This window comes from Lemur catta, chromosome 4 (assembly GCF_020740605.2).
Source record: "Lemur catta isolate mLemCat1 chromosome 4, mLemCat1.pri, whole genome shotgun sequence".
Classification (NCBI taxonomy): Eukaryota; Metazoa; Chordata; class Mammalia; order Primates; family Lemuridae; genus Lemur; species Lemur catta.
Window position 1 is genome coordinate 18,288,671 of NC_059131.1, and position 21,686 is coordinate 18,310,356.

A 21,686-nucleotide genomic window follows, 5' to 3' on the forward strand; every position below is an offset into this window, starting at 1 on the left:
ATCTTACAGTGAATTAGTTTAATCCATTACTCTTTAGCAAGAGTATCAGCACTCTAAAAATTTAAAGCCTCCCTCAGATGGGACATCAGATAATGTGGCACCTAGATGAAAGAATTCTTGAGTAGCAGGCTTGCTCTGTGTACACTGGATGCTAATATGGAACCTTTCACTGATTCTGAAATTACTCACTAATTTAGTATGTTATGTCAAGTGCTATTTACCTATACCAAGGCAGTCCTAGATTAATAGGGACTATGGCTATATGATTCTCTTCGTTTAAGACTGGTCAATGCTTTAAGGTAATCATGATAATGATGATGACTAACTGATCAGAGGTGGCTGTTGTGGCTTGCCTCTACTTTGGCCCTACATTCTTAGAGTTTCTAAAATCCCTTGATCAGAATTTAGCAGTATGACAAGTAATATGTAAAAATGTAGAGACATGAGTTCAATACTCAACAAACCTTGTTGTAATTACTGAGGGAATCTGGGAAGGGTGAGCCTAAATCAATAAAGAGCTGGCTGACATTTTCATGTACAGAATTGGCTGTACTGTTTCTAGATTTTTTTCCCCCTGTTTTTATCTCTGTGGCTAATTCTTTAAGCTTAACTTAGTCAAAGTTCAAGGATGAACTTTTAAAAATGTGCTTTAAGTCTTCTGACTATGACATTTGTCAACACTATAACTTCAGGTGTGCAAATGTCAGTCTCCAGCATGTATAATCATCCTCTCAAAAGATGACCTGGTAAGAAGAACATGCTACCATCAGCTGGTTTGAATACTGATGGGTCAAGTCCCCTACCAAGGTCAGAGATGAACTGTAATATTTTTACCTTAAAGGTGTCTGTCTGAAATAAGAGACCTATCTTTATTTTTTAAATTAAAAAACAACAAAAATGAATGTTTAACAATATAAGTAGATAATATTATAGAGGGACTGGTAGCCTACGAAGTGGGGCCTAAAGTGGCTGACCTCTCTTATTTGATAAGGGATACAAGAGGTTCCTCTGTGCAAAAGAGCTCCTTTTTCTCTATCACGTTCCATCTCCTTAGGAAGGCTAATCCTATTTGTCTATACATGAGTATGGATGACATGGCTGCTTTAATTGGCTATGCTTTCTAGCCAGAAACTAGAACTGTGTGGTGTTGAGAGGTTTTAAGGTCAATGAAAATTATTTCGGGGCAATTAGAAAGGTTCCTTATTCTTCTGTTTGAGTTGACATTCATTTTCAGAATAGCTAACTAGGAAATTTCTGACTTCTTTGAGGAAATGTGAGGCTCAGTTCCTTAGACTATAAATCAAGAAGAGATGGAATACTTACCCACTCATCATATTCTCCTACTGGCCACCCATTTGTGCTCTGGGAGCCTAGGTAAGACTTGAAGACCTGGGCTAAACCTACCATAAATCTTCTTGGGCTAAATTACTAGGTAATGTCAAACATTCTACTGCTATTTTTATCATGGAAACTTTTAATTAGTAAGGGCAAACATAATTTGTCCTGCCTGGGGTGAAACAGCTGTATTCCTAGAGACTAAGAGGCTGGGACAGAGTGTACAAAAATCATCTGTTGGATAATGAGCCACTCTTGCTACATTGCACAATTATCAGCCCCTTCCTTCCCTCTTATAGGGTAAGCCTATTAAACATACTTGGGATGTTAGAGTACCTACAATTTCTCAAAGGCTTTAGGGATAGGTTAAATGCCCCAGAATAATGATGGTGTTCAGTCATACTGGGAAAAGTATGGGAGGTGGTACAATGCATAATATTAAAAAGTCTTTTTCATATGTATATTTCCCCACTGATTATTAATTTATTCTTCTGTTATCATGCGGAGTAGGAGTGAGGTCAGATGACTTCCCTAAGGAGTTATGGCATGCTATGGACAAAACTAAGATAAAAATTTAAGGCTCCAGTCTCTGTTATGTGTGTAGGTTATAAATTATGTTTTTCTCTCTAAGAATCTCAAAGCAGGGTTTTACAAGTTGTTTGGCATCATGACTCCTCTTTGCTGTTAAGGGGAAGGATGGCTTTAGTTATTTAAACTTTACCTGCCATCCTCCTGGAGGAATGGTGGTGGGTGTGGGCATGGAGTGGGCAGGAGGCTTAAGGTCTGCCTAAATGGAATAGCACTTTGTTCGGTATTAACTCTTTTAAAAAAAGGATTAACTTTACTATAGTTAACATTCCCATATTAACAGTGAGTCACTACCATAGTAGTTTTCAGGGTAAGGGATATGTGGAGCTATTATAATACGTATAATTATTATAATAGGAGGAGGTATATGTAGTTTGGGAAAAAAGCCCCTCAGGTAACAATGATCCAATACCACTGCTGGGAATCACTGGTTTAAATAATCAACAATGATAGATTTCTGCTGAATGATGGTAACAAATCCCCCAGATTAGAAAAAGTGAGCTATATGTGGGTTGATCAACCTTTGAATGTCAATAGAAAGATTTCATTATTTAGGTAACAATGAACAGGAAGAGGCTGCATCAAATACCTCTGTGACTGTTACATCTTTGGAACTGCAGATCTCTCTCAGAGGCTGATGTACTCTTTAAGTGTAAGCTTAAGGAAGTGAACCTTGGTTTAAGGGAGAATTTCTGACTGTATATTTAGGTAAGTGCCTGGGCTTGGCAAGGCTCCCTCTCTTGTAGAAGCTAATGCTTTAGCGATTATTTTAACTCTGCCAAACATAGCTGGTAGCTGCTCAAGAAAAACCCCACATGCAGAGATTTTTCCAGCTGGCAACCCCAGGCAACATAGCTCTCCCTCCCTCTGATCAACCCCAGGCTACCCGCCTGCTGCTGCTGCACCACCACTGACCGTGCACAGTGCTGCAGACGGGCCACATAGGAGGCTATCAGCGCATGCTCATCGGCCAAGTGACTGGGTATATCCTGGCTATACTGTAACCTAGGAACAATGGAGGCAAAGACAGCAAGGGCGACACAAACACAGAGGAAGAAATGAACATGGATTAAAATGAGCAAATGTCAAAGAAAAATTTAAAAAATAAATCATGATAAAGAAAACAATAAAAAACCAAAATGCATAATGGAATATGATATTACACCATCAGGTATCCGTCTTGCAAATCCTTTGACAAAAGCAGTCCTTTAGGAATGGCTTTGGCTGAATGACATCACAGTCCTTGAGAAGGACTTCCCGAGGAGTCACCAGGAGCTTCACTTACCACTTTTGTCCAGGTTCTGGGCTCCATGATGGATATACTTTTAAGGGAATGCCCTCTGGCAGGACAACTGAGGCACAGTGAATCTGTTAAATATATTATAATCCCCTAATGTTATGCCTTTATAGCTTTTCTCTGTATTAAGAATTTTCAGTATTATGTTACCAGTTAAATATTTTTATTTCTATAAGGAAATAAAATAGTCTTTAGCATCAGACTCTTTTCTTCCACATAATTGGTACTTGAAACAAACTTGTTAGAATTGTATGATAACACTATTCGTTCTGAGTGAGCTTTCTCTTATAGATATATGGAAGGTCCTTAAGCACATGGTCTTTTTTTAACTTTTTACTACAGAAATGTTAAAATCTGCACAAGAGAGAGTAATCTAATAACTACTCCTCAGGTACCCATCATTAAACTTGAATGAATATCAACATTTTGTCAATTTTGTTTAATTTATTCTTCCTTCCCCTAACTTTCTGTGCAGAGAAGGGTAGCTAAAGTGGATCCCAGGCAGTGATTTCACCAGGGAGTACTGGAGCCTGTACCTCTCTCAGACAGTGAAAACATTTCACATAATCTCAATGCCATTATCACACCAAAAAAAAATGATAAGAATGTTTTAATATCCCAGTCCATATGAAATTGTCCTCAAGTCTTAAAAAAATGTCCTTTTATAGCTAAAATCAAGATCTATTTGGTTGCAATGTTTTAAACTAAGGCATAAGTAGTCTCATTTGAGAAATAATTGTACTATTTTTACTTAATCTAAATTGTGCCTCCCTTAAAATACTAATTTGTATTACTTTTGTGGCTGTGAATGAATGGTGTCTTTTAAAGCACTGGACTGAGACAGCTTTTAAAAGACTTGCCTGATCATTTAGAGCAAGGGTCTTCAACCTATATGAGTTGTATAATTATTTCATTATATATTACAATGTAATAATAGAAATAAAGTACACAACAAATATTAAAAAAAAATCTAAACAAGGTTCTTATTTTCCATTTTGTTGGTATGTTCTTTTATGTTTGTATTTGATTGATATGTTTCTGTTTTTAACCTATAACCATTCTCTCTTTTCCCTGTTTCTTTTATGTCATTTATTTGTAAAGAAACTAGGTTATCTTGTAGACTAACCAACATTCTGGATTTGACTTGTTTCCTGTGGTGTCATTTAACTTGTTTCTCTATCCCTTGTAGTTAGATCTAGATGCTTCACTACAGTTTTTGCTTTTACAGATGCCCCTCAACTTATGATGGAATTACATCCTGATAAACTCATCTTAAGTTGAAAATACCTTTAAAATGCTACCAAACATCCTAGCTTAGCTTAGCCTACCTTAAATGTGCTCAAAACACTTACATTAGCCTACAGTTGGGCAAAATCTTCTAATTTTATAATAAGGTGTTGAATAGTTCATTCAATTTGTTGAATACTATACTGAAAGTGAAAAACAGAATGGTGGTATGGGTATTTGAAGTACAGTTTCTATCACATGTGTATTGCTTCTGTACCACTGTAAGTCGAAAAATCCTAAATTGAAACATTGGAGACCATTTGTATTTTGTTTTTGTTAAGTGGCAAAAATCTGTCACAGGGAATATAGTATACTTATAAATAAAAAAGGAGGCACATAATGTAATGTAATATAAATATTGACCAGTAGATTCAGATGTTATTGGTCAACATCTATCCATTATAAAGTCCTCCATCAATTTTTCACCTAATGGGTTTACCATTTACTGATGATTCTTGCCTAGATTCATTATTTCATTAGGAGCAACAAAATGCTGACTTTTCCAATTTTATGCACTTATTAACTTCCTCTATTTGTTTATCTTGAAATACTACCCATTAAGGAAAGGTAAAACAGATGGTTGACATTTCCCATTATTTAACAACAGTCAGAACAATGAGTTAGTGCACTAGTAACATTCGATAGTTATCAAAGAATTTTTAAGTATCATTATGAATTCATGGATTTTTATACATCTGATGTGCTTCAATTCATTCCAATCATCTTTTGGATGCTCAAATTATCCTACCCTTAGCCTGTGGGAGCCCCTGTTGGTAGCCTCCTGTGTTCTTTTGATATATCCATTAGACCTTATTAGCCTTCTTCCTTTCTGGCACAATAAGATGCCCCCATTTTGTCTTGTATCCTGCCCAAGACTGGGAATCAACCATTCTTCTAAGGATCCCTAGTTACCTTTACTGGGAAAGAACATTTAGGGACCATAATTAGGGTACTAGGGTGCTCACTGTCCCTAGGTTGTCACTGCTTCTGGGCCTTTCCAGTAGATAAAGCTAGGAAATGTACATTTTAGATTGAAGAAAAATAAGTTCTTTCCATGCTCTCAAGGTACCATTCCATTTTCTTCTGGCTTGCATTGTTTTTTATGGTTTTTTTTTTTGGTATAAATTAATGGGGTACAAGTGTAATTCTGTTACATGCATAGATTGCTTAGTGGTGAAATGAGGGCTTTTAGGGTATCCATCACGTGAATAACATACATCGTACCCATTACATAACTTCCCATCATCCACCTCCTCTGACCCCTGTACCTGCCAAGTCTCCACTGTCCATCATTCCATACACTGCGGCCATGTGTACATGATTTAGCTCCCACTTATAAGTGAGAACATGGCTTGTACTGTTGTTAATGAGAAGTCATCAATAATTCTTATCTTTGCTTCCTTATGTGTAACATGTCTTTTTTTCTCTAGCTGCTTTTAGTATGTCCTCTTTATCACCGGTTTTCAGCAATTTGATTCTGATGTGTCTTGGTATGGTTTTCTATGTGTCTACCCTGCTTACACAGAGAGCTTCTTACATCTGTACGTTTACAGTTTTTGTCAAAGTTGTAAAAATTTATTTGAAAATTTGGAAAACATTTTTCCTTAAATATTTTTTTCTCTCCCCTATTAGACTGCTTGACATTGAAATACATGTCAACAAGGCTCTTCATTTCTCAGCCATTTTTCTCTTTGTGCTTCATTTTGGATAGTTTGTATTGCTACATCTTTAAATTCAGTGAACCTTTCTTCTGCAATTTCTGATCTACTGTTAAGTTCATCCATTGACTTTTCATTTCAGATATTATCCCTTTCAACTCTAGGAGCTCCATTTTTTTATTTTAAAATTTTTATTGAAGTAGAATATGTATGCAGAAAATTCCTATTTACATTTACATTTGGTTCTTTTTTATTTCTTCCATTTCTCTCCTCATTATGTTCATATCTGCCTTTACATTCTTGATATTTGTCATGGCTATTCTAAAGTCCATGTCTGCTAATTGCATCATGTCTGTCATTTCTAGCCCTGGTTCTATTGACTAATTTTTCTCCTGGTTTCAGGTCCTACATTCCTGCTTTTTCCTATGTCTTCTAACTTTTTACTGGATGATAGAAATGGTGAATTTATGTTGTTGAACAACTGGATTTTGTTGTCTTCCTTTAAAGAATCCAGTAGTCAGTTAATTTACTTGTGGACCAGCTTGATCCTTTTCAGGCGTGTGTTTAAGTTTCATTAGTACATCTTTAGAGTAACTTTTATCTAGGGCTATTCTGGCCCTGCTGCTAAGGTGTGGCCTTTCTGGGGCCTTTACTGAATGTCCCAAGTATTCAATGATGTCTTTTTACTCTGATTGGTTGGAACTCAAACATCTGTGTGAACTCAGGTAGTTGTTCTGTGTTCAGTTCCCCACGAGTTGTTCTTTCTCAGGAAGTTGTTCTTTACCTGGTCTTGTCAAGTCTTGTTCTATGCAAATACAGCAAAAGACTCAAGGGGACCTCTATGCAGATTTATGGAGCTCATCCTCTGCATAGCTTCCTCCTCTCTGGTATTATGCTTGGGAAATTCCAGCCTCCCCAAACTCCAATTTCTGTGCTCTTATCTCAGCAAGACTACCTTGCTCTGCCTGTATTCTATATTAGAGCTTGGCAAATACCTCCAGGAAGGAAGCCTGAACAATCACAGAGGTCTCCTCATTTGCTTCCCTTCCCCCAGGGATCAATCCTACACTACTTATTATCTATTTTCTTTTAAAAAAGTTGTTTCTTATATCAGACCATTTTTCTAGTAATTTGTAGTACAGACTGATTTGGGTAGGAGATCAGATGTGGGATCACTAAAATGGGAGCGTAGGGAAGAAGGCCCAAGACAAGAGTCAGGAAACCCAGGAAGGAAGAGACCAAACATTAGCTCCACACTGGAATTTAGGGTTACTTTAGCCACTTGCAATCCCTTTCAGTCCAGTCTATTTCAACCTAAACTTCAATCTACTTGTTTTCCTTTTCCCTCTGCTAAAATGTAAGACTAGGAGGAGAAAAGACCACTGTTACCTTTCACATAGACTGGTCTCCAAAACTTCAAATAAACCAAGACACCTGAAGGAAGACACCACACAGAAAATCTAATAGAAATGCTATGTGAGAAGCTCAGAGAGCATTTCAGTGTCCACTACAATAAATGTGCAAAGCCAGCTGATTCCAACAGTAAATTATAAGACAATTTTCTGACTCTGGGAAGTCCTGATGTTTGGAGAGATATCAGTAGTCTTGTCACAGCAGGAGAAATTTGTGGTGGGACACACCAAGGGAGCAGGAAGATATACAGAAAGATTCTAGTTAAAATCTAAACACCCAGAAAAATCGGTGACTTTAGCAAGAAAATCCTGTGTGAGTGAATATAGGATAGGGATTAGCACTGAAAGCGGCATTTTTAAAGTAGAGTTCTTGTAGAAGACAATGGCTTTGGATCACAGTGTGCCACATTATGTCTTGTTATATCAATATAATATGTAGAAACACGTTTATTAATGTGTAGTAAAACATATTAACTGGTTTCTAAATGCCTGAGACTCTCAGATCCACAGGGCAAGAAATGTCATTCTTCTTTAACATGTGATCCTGCAGCACACCATAAATAATTCTCAGAGCAAATAAGTTTCTTTTCTCTTCTGTCACTAAAAAAGCCATAATGTCAAGGCATTAGTGTGGAGAGATCTGTCTGGATTATCCCTCCCCAAAGGACTATAACCTACACAGAGGGAAAGGAGTGGGGGGAGACATCCTTGTGACAGCTCTCTGCCCTATGGGCTACAGCCTGATGCAATCAACTCTGTTCCAGGGAAAGAGCGCAGTCTGTGTCCTCACTGTATTACAAGCTAATGAGAAAAAATGATGCTGTTCAGTGAGAGCCTGTGAGAGAGACAAATAAGCCCACTGATGTGCCAGGTTCGCTACAGCTTCTCTGTAAAGGGCAGGATTAAGTGGCTGGAGTGACATGGGGCTCTGTAAGAGCCACCCACCACCATTCACACTCCAGCTCAGAGGAAGAACACTTAGTATTAGGGTGCTAGGAAAGGCTTCCTGGAGGAATCGAGGATAAGCCGAGAAGGAAGAATCAGATGACAATGAGAGGAGAACCGGGGGAAAGGATGGGGAGGCACCACAGGCAGAAGTGGCACCACAGTCCCCTGCTTGGGGGGCTTCTAAGCATGGATGCCAAGCGGAGAGAGTGGGATGAAGCGGGGCGGGAGGGGCTGGCAAGGGTCAGTTCAGAAACGGCCTTGTGAGCCACACTGAGGAACGGAGACTTCATTCTGTAGAATTATGCTGCCACCAGTTACACATGGCTACTTAAATTCCAATTAAGTAAAACATTCATTTTCTCTGTCACATTAGTCACATTTCAAGTGCTCAATGGCCACAGGTGGCTAGTGGCTCTGTACTGGTTAGCACAAAACATTTCCATGCTATTAGAAAGTGCTGTAGAAAAGAGCCATTGGAAAGTTTTAATCAGGATAACATCATCAGGTTTGCATTTCAGAAAAAATTCCTCTGGTTGCAAAGAAAAGACTGCATTGGGGGTGAAGTGGGGAGGAGACTGGAGGTTTCCTAAAAAGATCCATGAAAAAGTTAAGAACTGTCCACAGCACTGATTTGCTTTAAATATTTGCTTTATTAGCTGAAGTAAGCTGAAATATTTTAATAGTTTGACATTAAAAAGAGTAAAAACAAAATCTGTGGTTAAACATACTAGGTCCAGGCTGGATCACCACGGGGATTTCACCATTGCTACAGAAACTGTTATCTGAAGCAAGGCTGTGGTACACCACCATCACTTGAGAGCAGCAACTATGCTGAGTCAGCTTCTAAAGAGGAGATAAGGTCAAGAGGCATTTAAGTTAAAAGCCTCCAGAGCACATGTAAAAGTGTGTAAAATAAGAGTATGTTTGTGTGTGTTCATGTGTGTATCAGAGGGAGACAGAGACATGCACGCAGTGAGAGAGGAAGAGTATGCTTGGGGGGGTGGAAAAAGTAAGTGTGAGTATGTGAGTGTGCACAAGTGTATGTTCTATTGGTCACGTGTTGGGACTAAGTATTTGCACGCCCTTTGCTGGTATGAATCTGAGGTAGCTGGAAGAATCTGGATTACAAAAACTCATGCTATGGTCTGGTTTCCGGGTGTCCCACAGGCACCCCTAACTCAATATAACCTGCTATCTTCCTGCCCAAATCTTCCTCCTGTGTTTTGACCAAGAGTACTTTAATTCAAGCCACGAAGAAATCTGGAAAATTATTCACCCTATTCCTCAGCTCCCCACATCCAAAACCTGCAACGCCTGTCCTCACTCCTAGTATCCCAGCCATCTCAATCTGAACATGACAACACCGAACTCACCGTTTTTCTCCTCAAACCTGTTCTTTCCACTCTGCTCCGCTGACAGCGCATAATAGTTGTGACTCTTGGTCATGTTCAGGACCTCCATCCAGTGAGAGGAAGAATAATTTATTGGGTATTATGCTTGTGTCAGCTTCAATTTTTCAAGCTAAGGTTTCTAAGTATGCACTTGGAAATACTCAAACTTTGTTTGTACTAATCTGAGTTAGAATTGGTGAAAGGTTTACCTTAAATGCTTGAATGGAAACAGAATCTAATCCCAACCTAGAAGCAGCTGAAAACTGGCAGTCTGCCCAGGCTATCACATAGGTTTTGGAAATCTGCCAGCACCGAGGACACTGCAGTTCCCTAAGATTATGTGTTAATTTTCACTTACTCTGCTTTTCCATCTTTCAAAAAAAATTGGAGAAAAATAAATTTTGTGTTGACTTGAGATTCTTATAATTAGTACATGCTAGTTGTTTCTTGAAATCCTCATTAATTCTTGCTTTGCAAACAAATTTGATTTTTTTCATCCCACAGGGAGGAAGACTATCTGTGCACTGAGTCCACATGTGGACAGCTTCTGGCTTGACCAGTTTCATTTTACCTCCTTTCTCAAGATCTCCAACATCTCTGCTGTTCTCAGTCTAAAAAATGAGCGGATTGTGATTTTGGTCATTCTACTGTATTCTGTAGATAACAAGATAAACTCTTTACATTGGCACCCAGGCAAAAAGCCATTTTAATACAGGCATACCTCGCTTTATTGCACTTCACATTTTTTTTTAACAAATTGAAGGTTTATGGCAACCCTGAGTGGAGCAAATCTATAATATAGGCACTATTTTTCCAACACCACATGCTTCCTTCATGTTTCTGTGTCATATTTGGTAAATCTCACAATATTTCAAACTTTTCATTATTTTCATATGTTATAGTGATCTCTGATCAGTGATCTTTGATGTTACTATTGTGATTGTTTTGGGGCACCATGAACACATAAGCCTATATAGGACAGCAAACTCAGTCAAAGAATGGGTACGTTTTGACTGCTCCACCCACTTTCTCTTTTTATCTCTTTGGGCCTCCCTATTTCCTGAGACACAATAATATTGCAATTAGGTCAGTTAATTACCCTACTATGGCCTCTAAGTGTTCAAGTGAAAGGAAGAGTCGCACAGCTCTCACTTTAAATCAAAAGTTAGAAACGATTAAGCTTAGCGAGGAAGGCATGTTTAAAGTTGACATAGGCCAAAAGCTATAGGCCACTTTGGCCAAACAATTAGCCAAGTTGTGAATGCAAAGGAAAAGCTGTTGAAGGAAATTAAAAATGCTACTCTAGTGAACACAAGGATGATAAGAAAGCAAAACAGCCTTTATGGCTGATAGGGAGAAAGTTTCAGTGGTCTGAGAGATCAAACCAGCCACAACATTCCCTTAAGCCAAAGCCTGATACACAGCAAGGCCCTAACTCTCTTCATTTATATAAAGGCTGACAGACGTGAGGAAGCTGCAGAAGAAAAAAAATGAGGTTGATTCATGAGGTTTATGAAAAGAAGCTGTCTCCATACATAAAAGTGTAAGGTGAAGCACCAAGTGCTGATGGAGAAGCTACAGCAAATTATCCAGAAGATCTAGCTAACTCATCTCTTAATTTGGTCATGTTTCTATAGTTCAGAAACAATTTTATACTGTGGCATCTTCTGGCCTTTAAAAACCACTTTTCTTGATTGTGAAGTACAAGTTAAAGTAAAAAAGCTCTAACTGCTAAAACCTTGCCCTTAATTCGTGGCTCTAATATTTCCCAGTTACCCACCCAAAGATGGTGTTACAAGACCATCATCAAAAATGGAACAAAACAGGATAGAAAGTATTATTTAACCCTTGAGAGAAATAAAAATGAGGTGGTAGAGAGGAAAAAAAGGTCTCTTGAGACAAATCTATGCAAATGGAGGTGTAATATATTAATACCTACACATAAACATAACAGTTTTTTTTCAAGAACGACACAAAAAAGCAGCCTATAGCTGTGTCTTCTGAGAACCTATACTTTCTCCATAGACTGTCAGCCAATCATTCTGAATCCCCATTTCCAAAGCCTCCTAATTTCTGAGGTTGGTTTTCTTCTGGGCTTCTCTCACTGTCAGCCTAGGTTTTAGTTTTCTCCATTGGTTAGAACAGTTACCACTCATCCATTTGCTTCACTGCTTCCAAAATTTTGTTGCTATTGTCTCCTCTTCCATATTTCTTTGTCTTGGTTGTTGTTGTTTTTTTTAATCTCTTGACTGTCACTTTAGTGGTATTTCAGGAGCAAACAGGCAAATGTGGCTTAATATGTCCTGTTACCTGTTACTTTCCTTTTCCCAGCTTTTAAAAATTACAATTATCCTATTTGCAAATCTTTACCTTTATATACTGGGTGTGTGAGTGCTTAAAATGTATCATTTGGTCCATGGTTTAATGGGTTAATGAATCACAAAAGGACATACCTAGACTTAATCCAGATGATCCCCGGTTTCCACAGCAAGTGGATGAGACTCCCAGGAAGGGGTGGGCACATGTGTAGCTTTACATGGAGAGCTGCCTTTTGTGAAGAAGGAAAATTCTGGAAGTGAAAATGTGTATGAGAAGGTGTGTGTGCATACATGTGTACTCACTTTTGCACACATCTGTGAGCTGGGTAGCAAAACAGCGGTCTGCCAATGAAATTATTTTTCTTTCCCAGGATCTCTTTCTTCTTATTTTCTTTCTTAGAGACAGGGGCTTGCTATGTTGCCCAGGCTGGCCTCAAGTGATCCTCCTGCTTTAGCCTCTGGAGTAGCTGGGACTACAGGCACACACCAGCAGGCAGGGCTTCTCTCCTTTTCTTGACAGTATGCCCTTCTTGGGGAAGTTCCTCCCTCTGCTCTGACACCACAGGTCTCACTGGCATGGCCCACCATATACACGAGGATGAGCAATAACACAAGCCAGGAAGACAAAAATCCTTCCTTGGATTTGTCTAATGCAAGGGAGGAAAAGCACAACCCCTGGAGTGGAAAGGCTGTGTATGCGTCTGAAGCCACCAGCAGCACTGGAAGTAGCTGTTCTGCATTGGGAAGGAGTAAAGACAGCACCCTCAGAGAAGCACCTCAGAGAGGAAGGGCAGCCTGGGGCATTCCAAGTGCTTTTGTGATCTCTGTACACTCCTGCCTTTCCTTTTTTCCTTTTGTCTTTGCTTTATGAGTTTGTGCCTTTTAAAGTCAGATTTTAATACTTGAAATTAAAAGAGTTGTAACTAATATACCAACTGAATGCATAAAGCAAAGTTTTATGTCGAAGGTTTTGTTACTGCCATAGTTATATGAAATTCTCACAGAATGTGAAGGGTTATGTATACATGAATAATGAAAGCTAAGGCTTTAGAAGACATTTAAAAAATAAAAATACAAAAGCATTAGCATCATTTTCCATACTGATCTGAATAGAAGGCAACTTAGAATAATACAACAGTACAGCACATAGTAGCACATTCACATTCTGAACATTGGGGGAAAAGAGGGACAGACGCAGGCCTACAAGAAAGTTAGGGGAGGAGGATTTTAAGCCTGTGTTTTAAAGCTTTGTAAGTTTTCCCTTGTTTGTTTTTAAATGTACTATTCTGATGATTTTAAAAGAAAGTAAATTTCAAGAAACTAGTTTAAGGCAAAAAAAATTTCTTTTCAGTTATAGAATATCAATATAGGGATATTAAAGAATATTATGAGCCAGCGTGGTGGCTCATGCCTGCCTATTAATCCTAGCACTCTGGGAGGCTGAGGCAGGAGGACTGCCTGAGGTCAGCAATTCGAGACCAGCAAGAGCGAGATCCTGTCTCTACTAAAAACAGAAAAAATTAGCCAGGTGTGGTGGCATGCACCTGTAGTCCCAGCTATTCAGGAGGCTGAGGCAGGAGGAGGATCACTTGAGCCCAGGAGTTTGAGGTTGCAGTGAGCTATGATGATGCCCCTGCACTCTAGCTGGGGTGACAGAGGAAGACTCTGTCTCAAAAACAAAACAAAAAAATATTATGGAGGGCAAATCCCTAGAGTAGAACCTCAGAAGGATCTCACTTGATAGCCAGCATCTTTGCCATTTATAAGGTCTTCTTCTGTAAAAAGGAACCCTTACATTGAGATCGTCTTTCATTTGGACTAATACAGCATTACTTTTGACCACTGAGGTTATACTGTTTTTATATACACTGCCTATCGAAAAGGTAGAAACTGGATCTCTTCAATTTTTCTTGCACTTTTGTTATTATGCATGTTCTTATGCGATTCAGTGATTTATGTCTCATGATGAGTTCTAAAGGAAGCCTCTTATTTCTGGCAAATGGCTCTTCCCCCTGGAGGATCCCTGCCTCAGTAGGGTGAGGCTCCTCGTTCACAGGCAGCAGACTCTGGAGACACAGGTCTGACCACATTCAGAGGAGGGAAGAAAAACTGAGGTGTCCCTGAAGATGTAAATAGAATGCTATCTGGAAACTTAGACTATCTGGTTACTGGGGCCATGAAAAGCCAAGTCTATGAATTATGTAATTAATGTCCACATGGTATATCACAATCTCATCCTGAATAGAAGTGAAATCTAAAATCCTAAAGACTGCATTGGTAGGGTAGGGGCATCTTGCTCCCATATAGCCCCTACTTAAGTCACTGCTCTTCTTGATCCGTTACAGAGCTCAACCTGGTCAGTCCTTAGATAGCCTACGATAACCACCTCTAGGATTGACTAATTCCATCCAGAAAGAGGTGCCAGCTGAAATGCTGAATTTAAAATAAAATCTTAATCTAGGCTATACTAGATTATCTGAAGCAGCTTTCAAAACTGGCAGATACCATTTTGTGACTGACAATCACAGCTGGCCACTTATAATTAAGCCTGGAGCTTAATATAGCAAGCCTAAGGGTTAGTCCTCTTCAGAGGTGGCTGTGATTATTAATGCTCCTGAGTCCCTTCTTTTAGTTTTCTTAAGCAATAAAACATTGTCCAGAAAGTTGTACTCCCTCTAACAGCCACCAGCAGCTACATTCAGCTGTGGTCACTCAATGTAGCACATATTACATATGGTGCCCCATCACTGGCACTTAGGACTCTTATGTACTTAGGTGACTTAGAGCGACAAAACAATTCTCATCAGAGTAAATGATGAGAAGAACTCAGATAAAGTAAAACCCTACTTAATAGACAGTGTTCTTAAAATTAACATAAAACCTAAGTGCTGAATTCTTTCACTAATCTACCTTACCTGCCTGGTTTTGAAATGGAAACATCCCTGATTTGGAGTCTGGGTCTAATACAAAAAACTAAAAGACCAAGGACAGTAAGGATATTATTATATTTAGGTAGGTGGGAGAGGTTTAATTGCTTTGTATTCTTCCACAAATTTTCTGTTCCTCCTTGAAAGGGTATTATTCGTAAATCATTCTGTCTCTTCCTCACTTGTTCTTTCATTCCAGTTTACTTACTAAATAATAAAAATATTAAATCCTCATATAAATCCCACAAGGTAGACATTATTTTTGCCCCCATTTTATAGATAAAGAATTCAAGATAAGAACATGTTCAAGGTCCGGTGAGAGCCAGGACTCAAACTCAGCCTGGCTTGAAAGTCTACGCTCCTTGGTGTCATATCTTCAGTGCCAGCAGCTTCCCATCCACCAGTTCTATCTTTAAGTGCTGGATACCAGAGAAGGGGGAAAAAAAGTCTATGCTTTAATGCATTGTACCACTCAACTGTGCCCAAAGCAGCAGCTGGCTGTTTCCTTGCTAGAAGTGTCCTGACGAGGCTGTAGGCAAGTGCTCTTACCTGGTCAGCTCGAGTCTCCATGTGGATAATGCTGTACCATCAGGTCACTCTGATTTATTAAGTCCCACCTAAACCCTCTCTTCCAGGGTAGCCCTTTAGTTTACTCCTTAGCTTCCTTCTAAGGCTATTTCACAAACTTGCTCCATGATAAGAATCACCTGAAACACTTGTTAAAAATGTGGCTTCTTGCCTGGGCATGGTGGCTCATGCCTGTAATCCTAGCGCTCTGGGAGGCCAAGGTGGGAGGATCGCGCAAGGTCAGGAGTTCAAGACCAGCCTGAGCAAGAGTGAAACCCCTGTCTCTACTAAAAATAGAAAGAAATTAGCTGGACAACTAAAAATATATAGAAAAAATTAGCTGGGCATGGTGGCGCATGCCTGTAGTCCCAGCTACAAGGGAGGCTGAGACAGAAGGATTGCTTGAGCCCAGGAGTTTGAGGTTGCTGTGAGCCAGCCTGATGCCACGGCACTCTAGCTCAGGCAACAGAGCGAGACTCTGTCTCAAAAGAAAAAAAAAAAATGTGGCTTCTCAAGATCCTATCCTTGGAGACTCCGATTCACTGGGTCTGACGTTGTCCCAAGAAATTTGTGTTTTTAACAAGTGACCCGGGTGAGTCTTCTCAGGGTCAAGTTTGAGAAACGTTGTTCTAGGAGTTTTAGCCAATGAGAATAAACATTGTTGGTCTTATGCACTATACACTAAGTCAAAATATCATTAAGCAGGTGACATTTCTATAGCTGAATTAATCCAAAGCAATCAGGACATATGGCACAAAACAAAGTGTTTTTTGCCCCCCAGGAAGGACTTGTGGGGTGGGTTGGAATGTCTTTTGTGGTTTTTCTTATTTTTGAGTGATGACTGTTAGAAAGAATTCTTTAATGGTTGTGCCCTTGAGGAAGTTTCTGCATTGCTCTGGTTATGGAACAGCTTAAATCAAATAGAAAGTAAGCTTTTTTATATCATTCTTTTTAAGTCTTGCCTAAGAGAATTTTGGAGAAGAGTAAATGAAATAAAGAGGAGAAAGAAGTACACAGTTCTCATTCCTTGAAGGACCCTAAAGCAAACTCCCTACACTTAGAGAGTGGGACTCAAAAGGCCCTTCAACTTAAATGTTTATGACTCACACACAGAATGATTTAGGAGAATATTTTATAAGGGATTAATTCAATTTACATAGTTTAATCAGAAAGCAGAAATGATCTTTGACACTCAAAGAACTCAAATGAAAAACTGTTGAAACTCATGATTATCAAAATATCATTTAAGGTAAAAAAAAAAGATGTCAAACATGCCTAATTTGCTTTGACACTATGTTCACTGCTTGTCACAAATGAAGTTTCCACCTGAGAGACCACTCAAAGCCAAGCTTCAATTGCTATATTTATGAGTCAGTGGGAGAAAAAAAGGAAGATTAAAAAGTAGAAAATAATATTAAATGACAGTCAAGGGAAGAAAAAGCAAGCCAGTTCTTTTTGTCCTGTGCAACGATCTGCTTCTCAGGCCTCCTTTCTGAGGGGAGCAGGTTGCAAATCAGTAGCAGAGGCCTAGACCCAACTCTGAGGCACCAGACATACATACCTCTTGGTGGGAGTGGGCACTCCAGAGGACATGTGGCTAACCATGGTGTCATTCATATTAGTCAGAGGGCGAGGAGGACTGAAAGAAAAGACATTTACCTTATATTAATAATTACCAACATGACTAAGGGAAACAAATGAAAAAGTGATAAGGGCAAAGGAACCAACTATCATTCCCGATAAGCACAGTGTGAACCTTGGGGAGCAGGGGTGGAAATCGATACTTCAAGCCTAAGTAAATTCAACAAGAAGGGGTTCTCTCACAAAGCCACAGGACCATAGCGCTGGGGGACACCAGGAGAAGCAACTATAAATTCACTACTGTAGGATGTAACGTGGGTGGCTTTTGCTTTGTAGTTTTAGTACATAAAAATCTGAGTTCTGAGACAGCTAATTTCTCTACATTTCAGGTACAGGATAACTAGTTGTTTGGCATTTGTTGTACATTACAAAGGTCATAACATCAAGGAGCATGCTTTTCCCAAGATTTGGTTAGAGCTCATAGCCTTCCCTCAGACTTACTTTGCAAATTTTTTACTAAAATAATTGAAGTGTTAAATATCGAATTCAAAAATAAGACTCTGAAACAAACAAGCTTTTATCAATCCTTTATTCAAATCTTAACCATGAATCCAAATTGTATACCTATACCCTAATTAGAATGCTGTGTTTTATAACCTAATCCAAATTTAAATCTGAAGGTAAGCACTTTTGGTAACTAGTCTTTAGCTGCTGATTTTCTGGACTCAGGGTCTATTTCTCCCTCTTAATGTCCCCTGAATAAAAGAATCCAAACTATCAAAAGGAACCTATTATCTTGCCTTCCAGCCATTCTTCAACCCCTCTCTCTCCACACCAGAAAAGTTTCTGTCTTGCATTGGAAGCCACATGACCATTGGTAAATACTCCTCCTGGGAAATCTCTCACTTCCTCTTTTAAACTGGAAAAAGTACAGTCATGCATTGCATAATGACACTGAGGTCAATGATGGACTGCATATAATAGATTATAATACGACATTTTTACTATACCTTTTCTACTTTTAGATATGGTTAGATACACAAATACCATTTTGTTACGACTGCCTCCAATTCAGTACAGTCACATGCTGCACAGGTGTGTAGCCCAGGAGCAATAGGCTACACCATATAGCCTAAGTGTGTAATAGGCTATGCCATCCAGGTTTGCGTAAGTACATTCTATGATGCTCCCACAATACGAAATTGCCTAATAATGCATTCTCAAAATATAACCAATTTCATTTCCAGTTAGGATTTTGTTTTTAAATTATTTCCCATCTAATGGAGATGATCCAAGATGGAAAATAATTTGCAGGCAATAGATTTAGGTCTCTTGATTTTTAAGCCATAGTTACGCTTACTGTTCTTCATTTCTCCCTTTATGTGACAAATTCCTAAGTGAGACATTCAGAATTGAAATGTGCCGTTCTAGGCTAGAATTCAATTCTAAGTTATTTATCTGACTACCTGTCTTTCAGACAGATATCCAATTATGTCCCCAAACTTTCAGGCCTATTAATGCTAGTGGCTTTGCTCAGTTATAATCAATTAATCAATTGTTTTCGGTTGACTAATGATGGAAGTGAATACAGAGATTAGCTTACTTTTAGTACTAAATTTGTATTTTTGCCTCAGTTCTTTTAAATTAATTGTCCAACTGGAACAAGGAGACAATTCCTACGAAAGAACCAAATCTATCATAACAGCTTTCTGGTCCTGGAAATAGAATGGGCTTTGCTTCTTTAATGTATTATTAAATATTATTATTAGCAACCCATTTTCAAAATAAGATAAGGATGTTTTCATGTTGCTTTCAGATCTAATACAGTTACCTAGTATATTTCAATATTAAAGATACTACTGCATTCAATTTCCTTTCTGACATCCTCAGAGGAAAAAATGATAATAATTTTAATTTCTTAAACATGGATCCATGTAATAAAATTTCATGATTTGTAACATTTTGTTTGGTCTAATGCCACAAAAGTTTTTATAATTATCTCCATCGCTTGGCAGAAATCATGTTCAACTATCATAGCACATACATATCAAAGTCTCTTCTTTCATATTCAAAACCAGACAGTAATGATTACATTGTAAACTGTAAACTCATAATAACTTCCCCTAAATGTCATACCCTTTCTGAACTCCTACCATGTTTTGCTGGAGGGACAGGTGTGTGTTTGCAATTCAGGATGAAAGAGGCATTTGCAAACTTAAAGGTCTTTACCATAGGATCTCCACTAGAGCCACAATTCACTGTACAAGCCAATAGCTCAGATGCATTCTTAAGTGTAACACACCAAAAATGACTTCTGGGTCAAAAAAACCACTTCATGGTTCTTGCAAGACACAGCTAAAAAGAATACTTCCAGGTGTAATGTAGACATTAATGATATAAGTTGTAGAAACTTAAAAAGATAGAACTGGCATAACTCATCAGATCAGTTTTGTTAATCTTTAACATTTAAGACCAGTTGAATATATTGAAAATGTCACCAGGTGTTCATAATCTTCCTTTGATGAAGATCTCAGCAAGGTATCTCTAAACACTGAGTTCCATGATACCAAACGGCCACCAACAATCACTTGGCCCAGAAATTTGGGAGGTTCCTTCTTTGTTAATAAGACATGCTAATTTGTTTTTCAATGAAGAGATAGAAGCAGATAGATAATATAGGCAGAAGGTAATTTGCCACTCAGAAGAGGTGGTTTTAGACTTGGAGAAAATCTGTTACTTCTTAATCAAAGGGAAAGAGGCACGCTTATTCATAAAATATTATCTTTATCTCAATGACCTAACTATATACAGATGGAAAGAAATATGCAAACAAATCATCACAATGCCATGTAATGAGCACAGCAATACAAGTACAGTCAGCCCTCCATATCTGTGGGTTCAAGCAACTTCAGATGTAAGATATTTGCGGAAAAAAAAGTTTCCACAAAGTTCCAAAAAGCAAAACTTGAAATGCCATGTGCCAAGTACTATGTTGAATCCACACAAATGAAGTGATAAATAGGCATTATAGTAAGTAATCTAGAGATGATTTAAAGTATATGGGAGGATGTGCAAAGGTTATATGCAAATACTATGTCATTTTACATAAGGAACTTGAGCATGCTTGGATTTTGGTATCCATGGAGGTCCTGGAACCAATCTCCCATGGATACCGAGGGACGACTGTACAGACCATGTTGAGGAGTCACAGATAAAGAGCAGTTACTCCTGCCTGGGGAAATGATGGGGGAGAATAGTCAGGGAAACCCTCAGAGGTGAAATAACGCTGAGGAGAAGAGTTTTCCAGATAAAGGGAAAAAGTTAAGGGCACCCTACATAGAAATGGTATGAAAAGAAGCACAGAAATCCAAAAGCACATGGCATATTATGTCTAACTTATTTGGTTAGACTCAAAGGCACCGGAGGAGAGTAGTTGAAAATGCATCTTGAAAGGTAGATTAGGGCCAGGATGTGAATGAAGCTTGTTCTATCACAAGCTAAGAAACTGGACTTTACACGGTAGGCATTGAACATTTTTAAGCCAAAAAATGATGTGACTATAGCTGGGTTTTTAAAAAGGTAACTCTAGAAGGTTGTAGAATATTGATTTTTATCAGAAGTACACATAGAAATCATCAGGGAAGCTTTCTGTAAAATAAGATACCCAAGGCCCACCCTCAGTTTAGTGAATCTGAATTTCTAGGGGAAAGGGGATTCTTTCTAAAGAACTCCTATTTAAAAATCATTTATGGAGGATAGATTTGGAAGGAGGAGGGAATGGAAGCTGGGAGGCCAGGTAAGAAGTTATGGCAATTGTCCAGATCAGTGATTATGAGGGTGGACAGTGGTAGTAAAGGTGGGGTAGAGACAAAACGAAAGATATGGTGACTGATTAAGTCCACAGGTTGGGGAGTAAAGAATAACTGAGATTTTTACTTTGGCTACTCGGTAGATAGTGATGTCAATATCCAAATTAGGAAACACCAGAGTAGGAAATAGGAATTTTGTGTTGGATTGGTGGGGGATAGAATGAGCAGGTAGATAAGAGTGAATAGGATTTTAGTTTTGAAATTGTTGAGTTTGAAGTGCCATCGATAAGTACAGGTAAGTGAATGTCTAGAAAGCAGCTGGAAATAGGAGAATGGAACCCAGGTGAAATGTTGAGTTTGAAAATATTTGAGTGTCATCATTTAAATAATAGCTGTTTATCTGAGTATTCTGATCACTATAGAGGTGCATTTATATTTACTGTTTTTAGATTGAGTAGGATATAGGTTTGTGGAAATATCCAGTAAGTGGGCAGCTTAGAAAATGGGTACAGAAGTTCTAGTTATTGGGTAGACACACTACTACAGGGTAAAAATTTAGCTTAGTGGT

General features: G+C 38.6%; 1 protein-coding gene across 4 annotated transcripts in view; it reads right to left on the reverse strand.

Moving 5' to 3' along the window:
* The window catches only part of DTNB (dystrobrevin beta), a 220,036-nt gene that overhangs the window by 50,747 nt on the left and 147,603 nt on the right, over window positions 1-21,686 (reverse strand). For 3 of the 4 annotated variants that reach the window (XM_045549188.1, XM_045549189.1, XM_045549191.1), the window contains 2 exons: window positions 17,290-17,367; window positions 2,839-2,928 (listed from right to left, as the gene is read on the reverse strand). In XM_045549188.1, the coding sequence (XP_045405144.1) occupies window positions 2,839-2,928; window positions 17,290-17,367 (168 nt within the window). The remainder of the gene's footprint in view (window positions 1-2,838; window positions 2,929-17,289; window positions 17,368-21,686) is intronic. The other variant, XM_045549190.1, reaches the window with a different exon arrangement.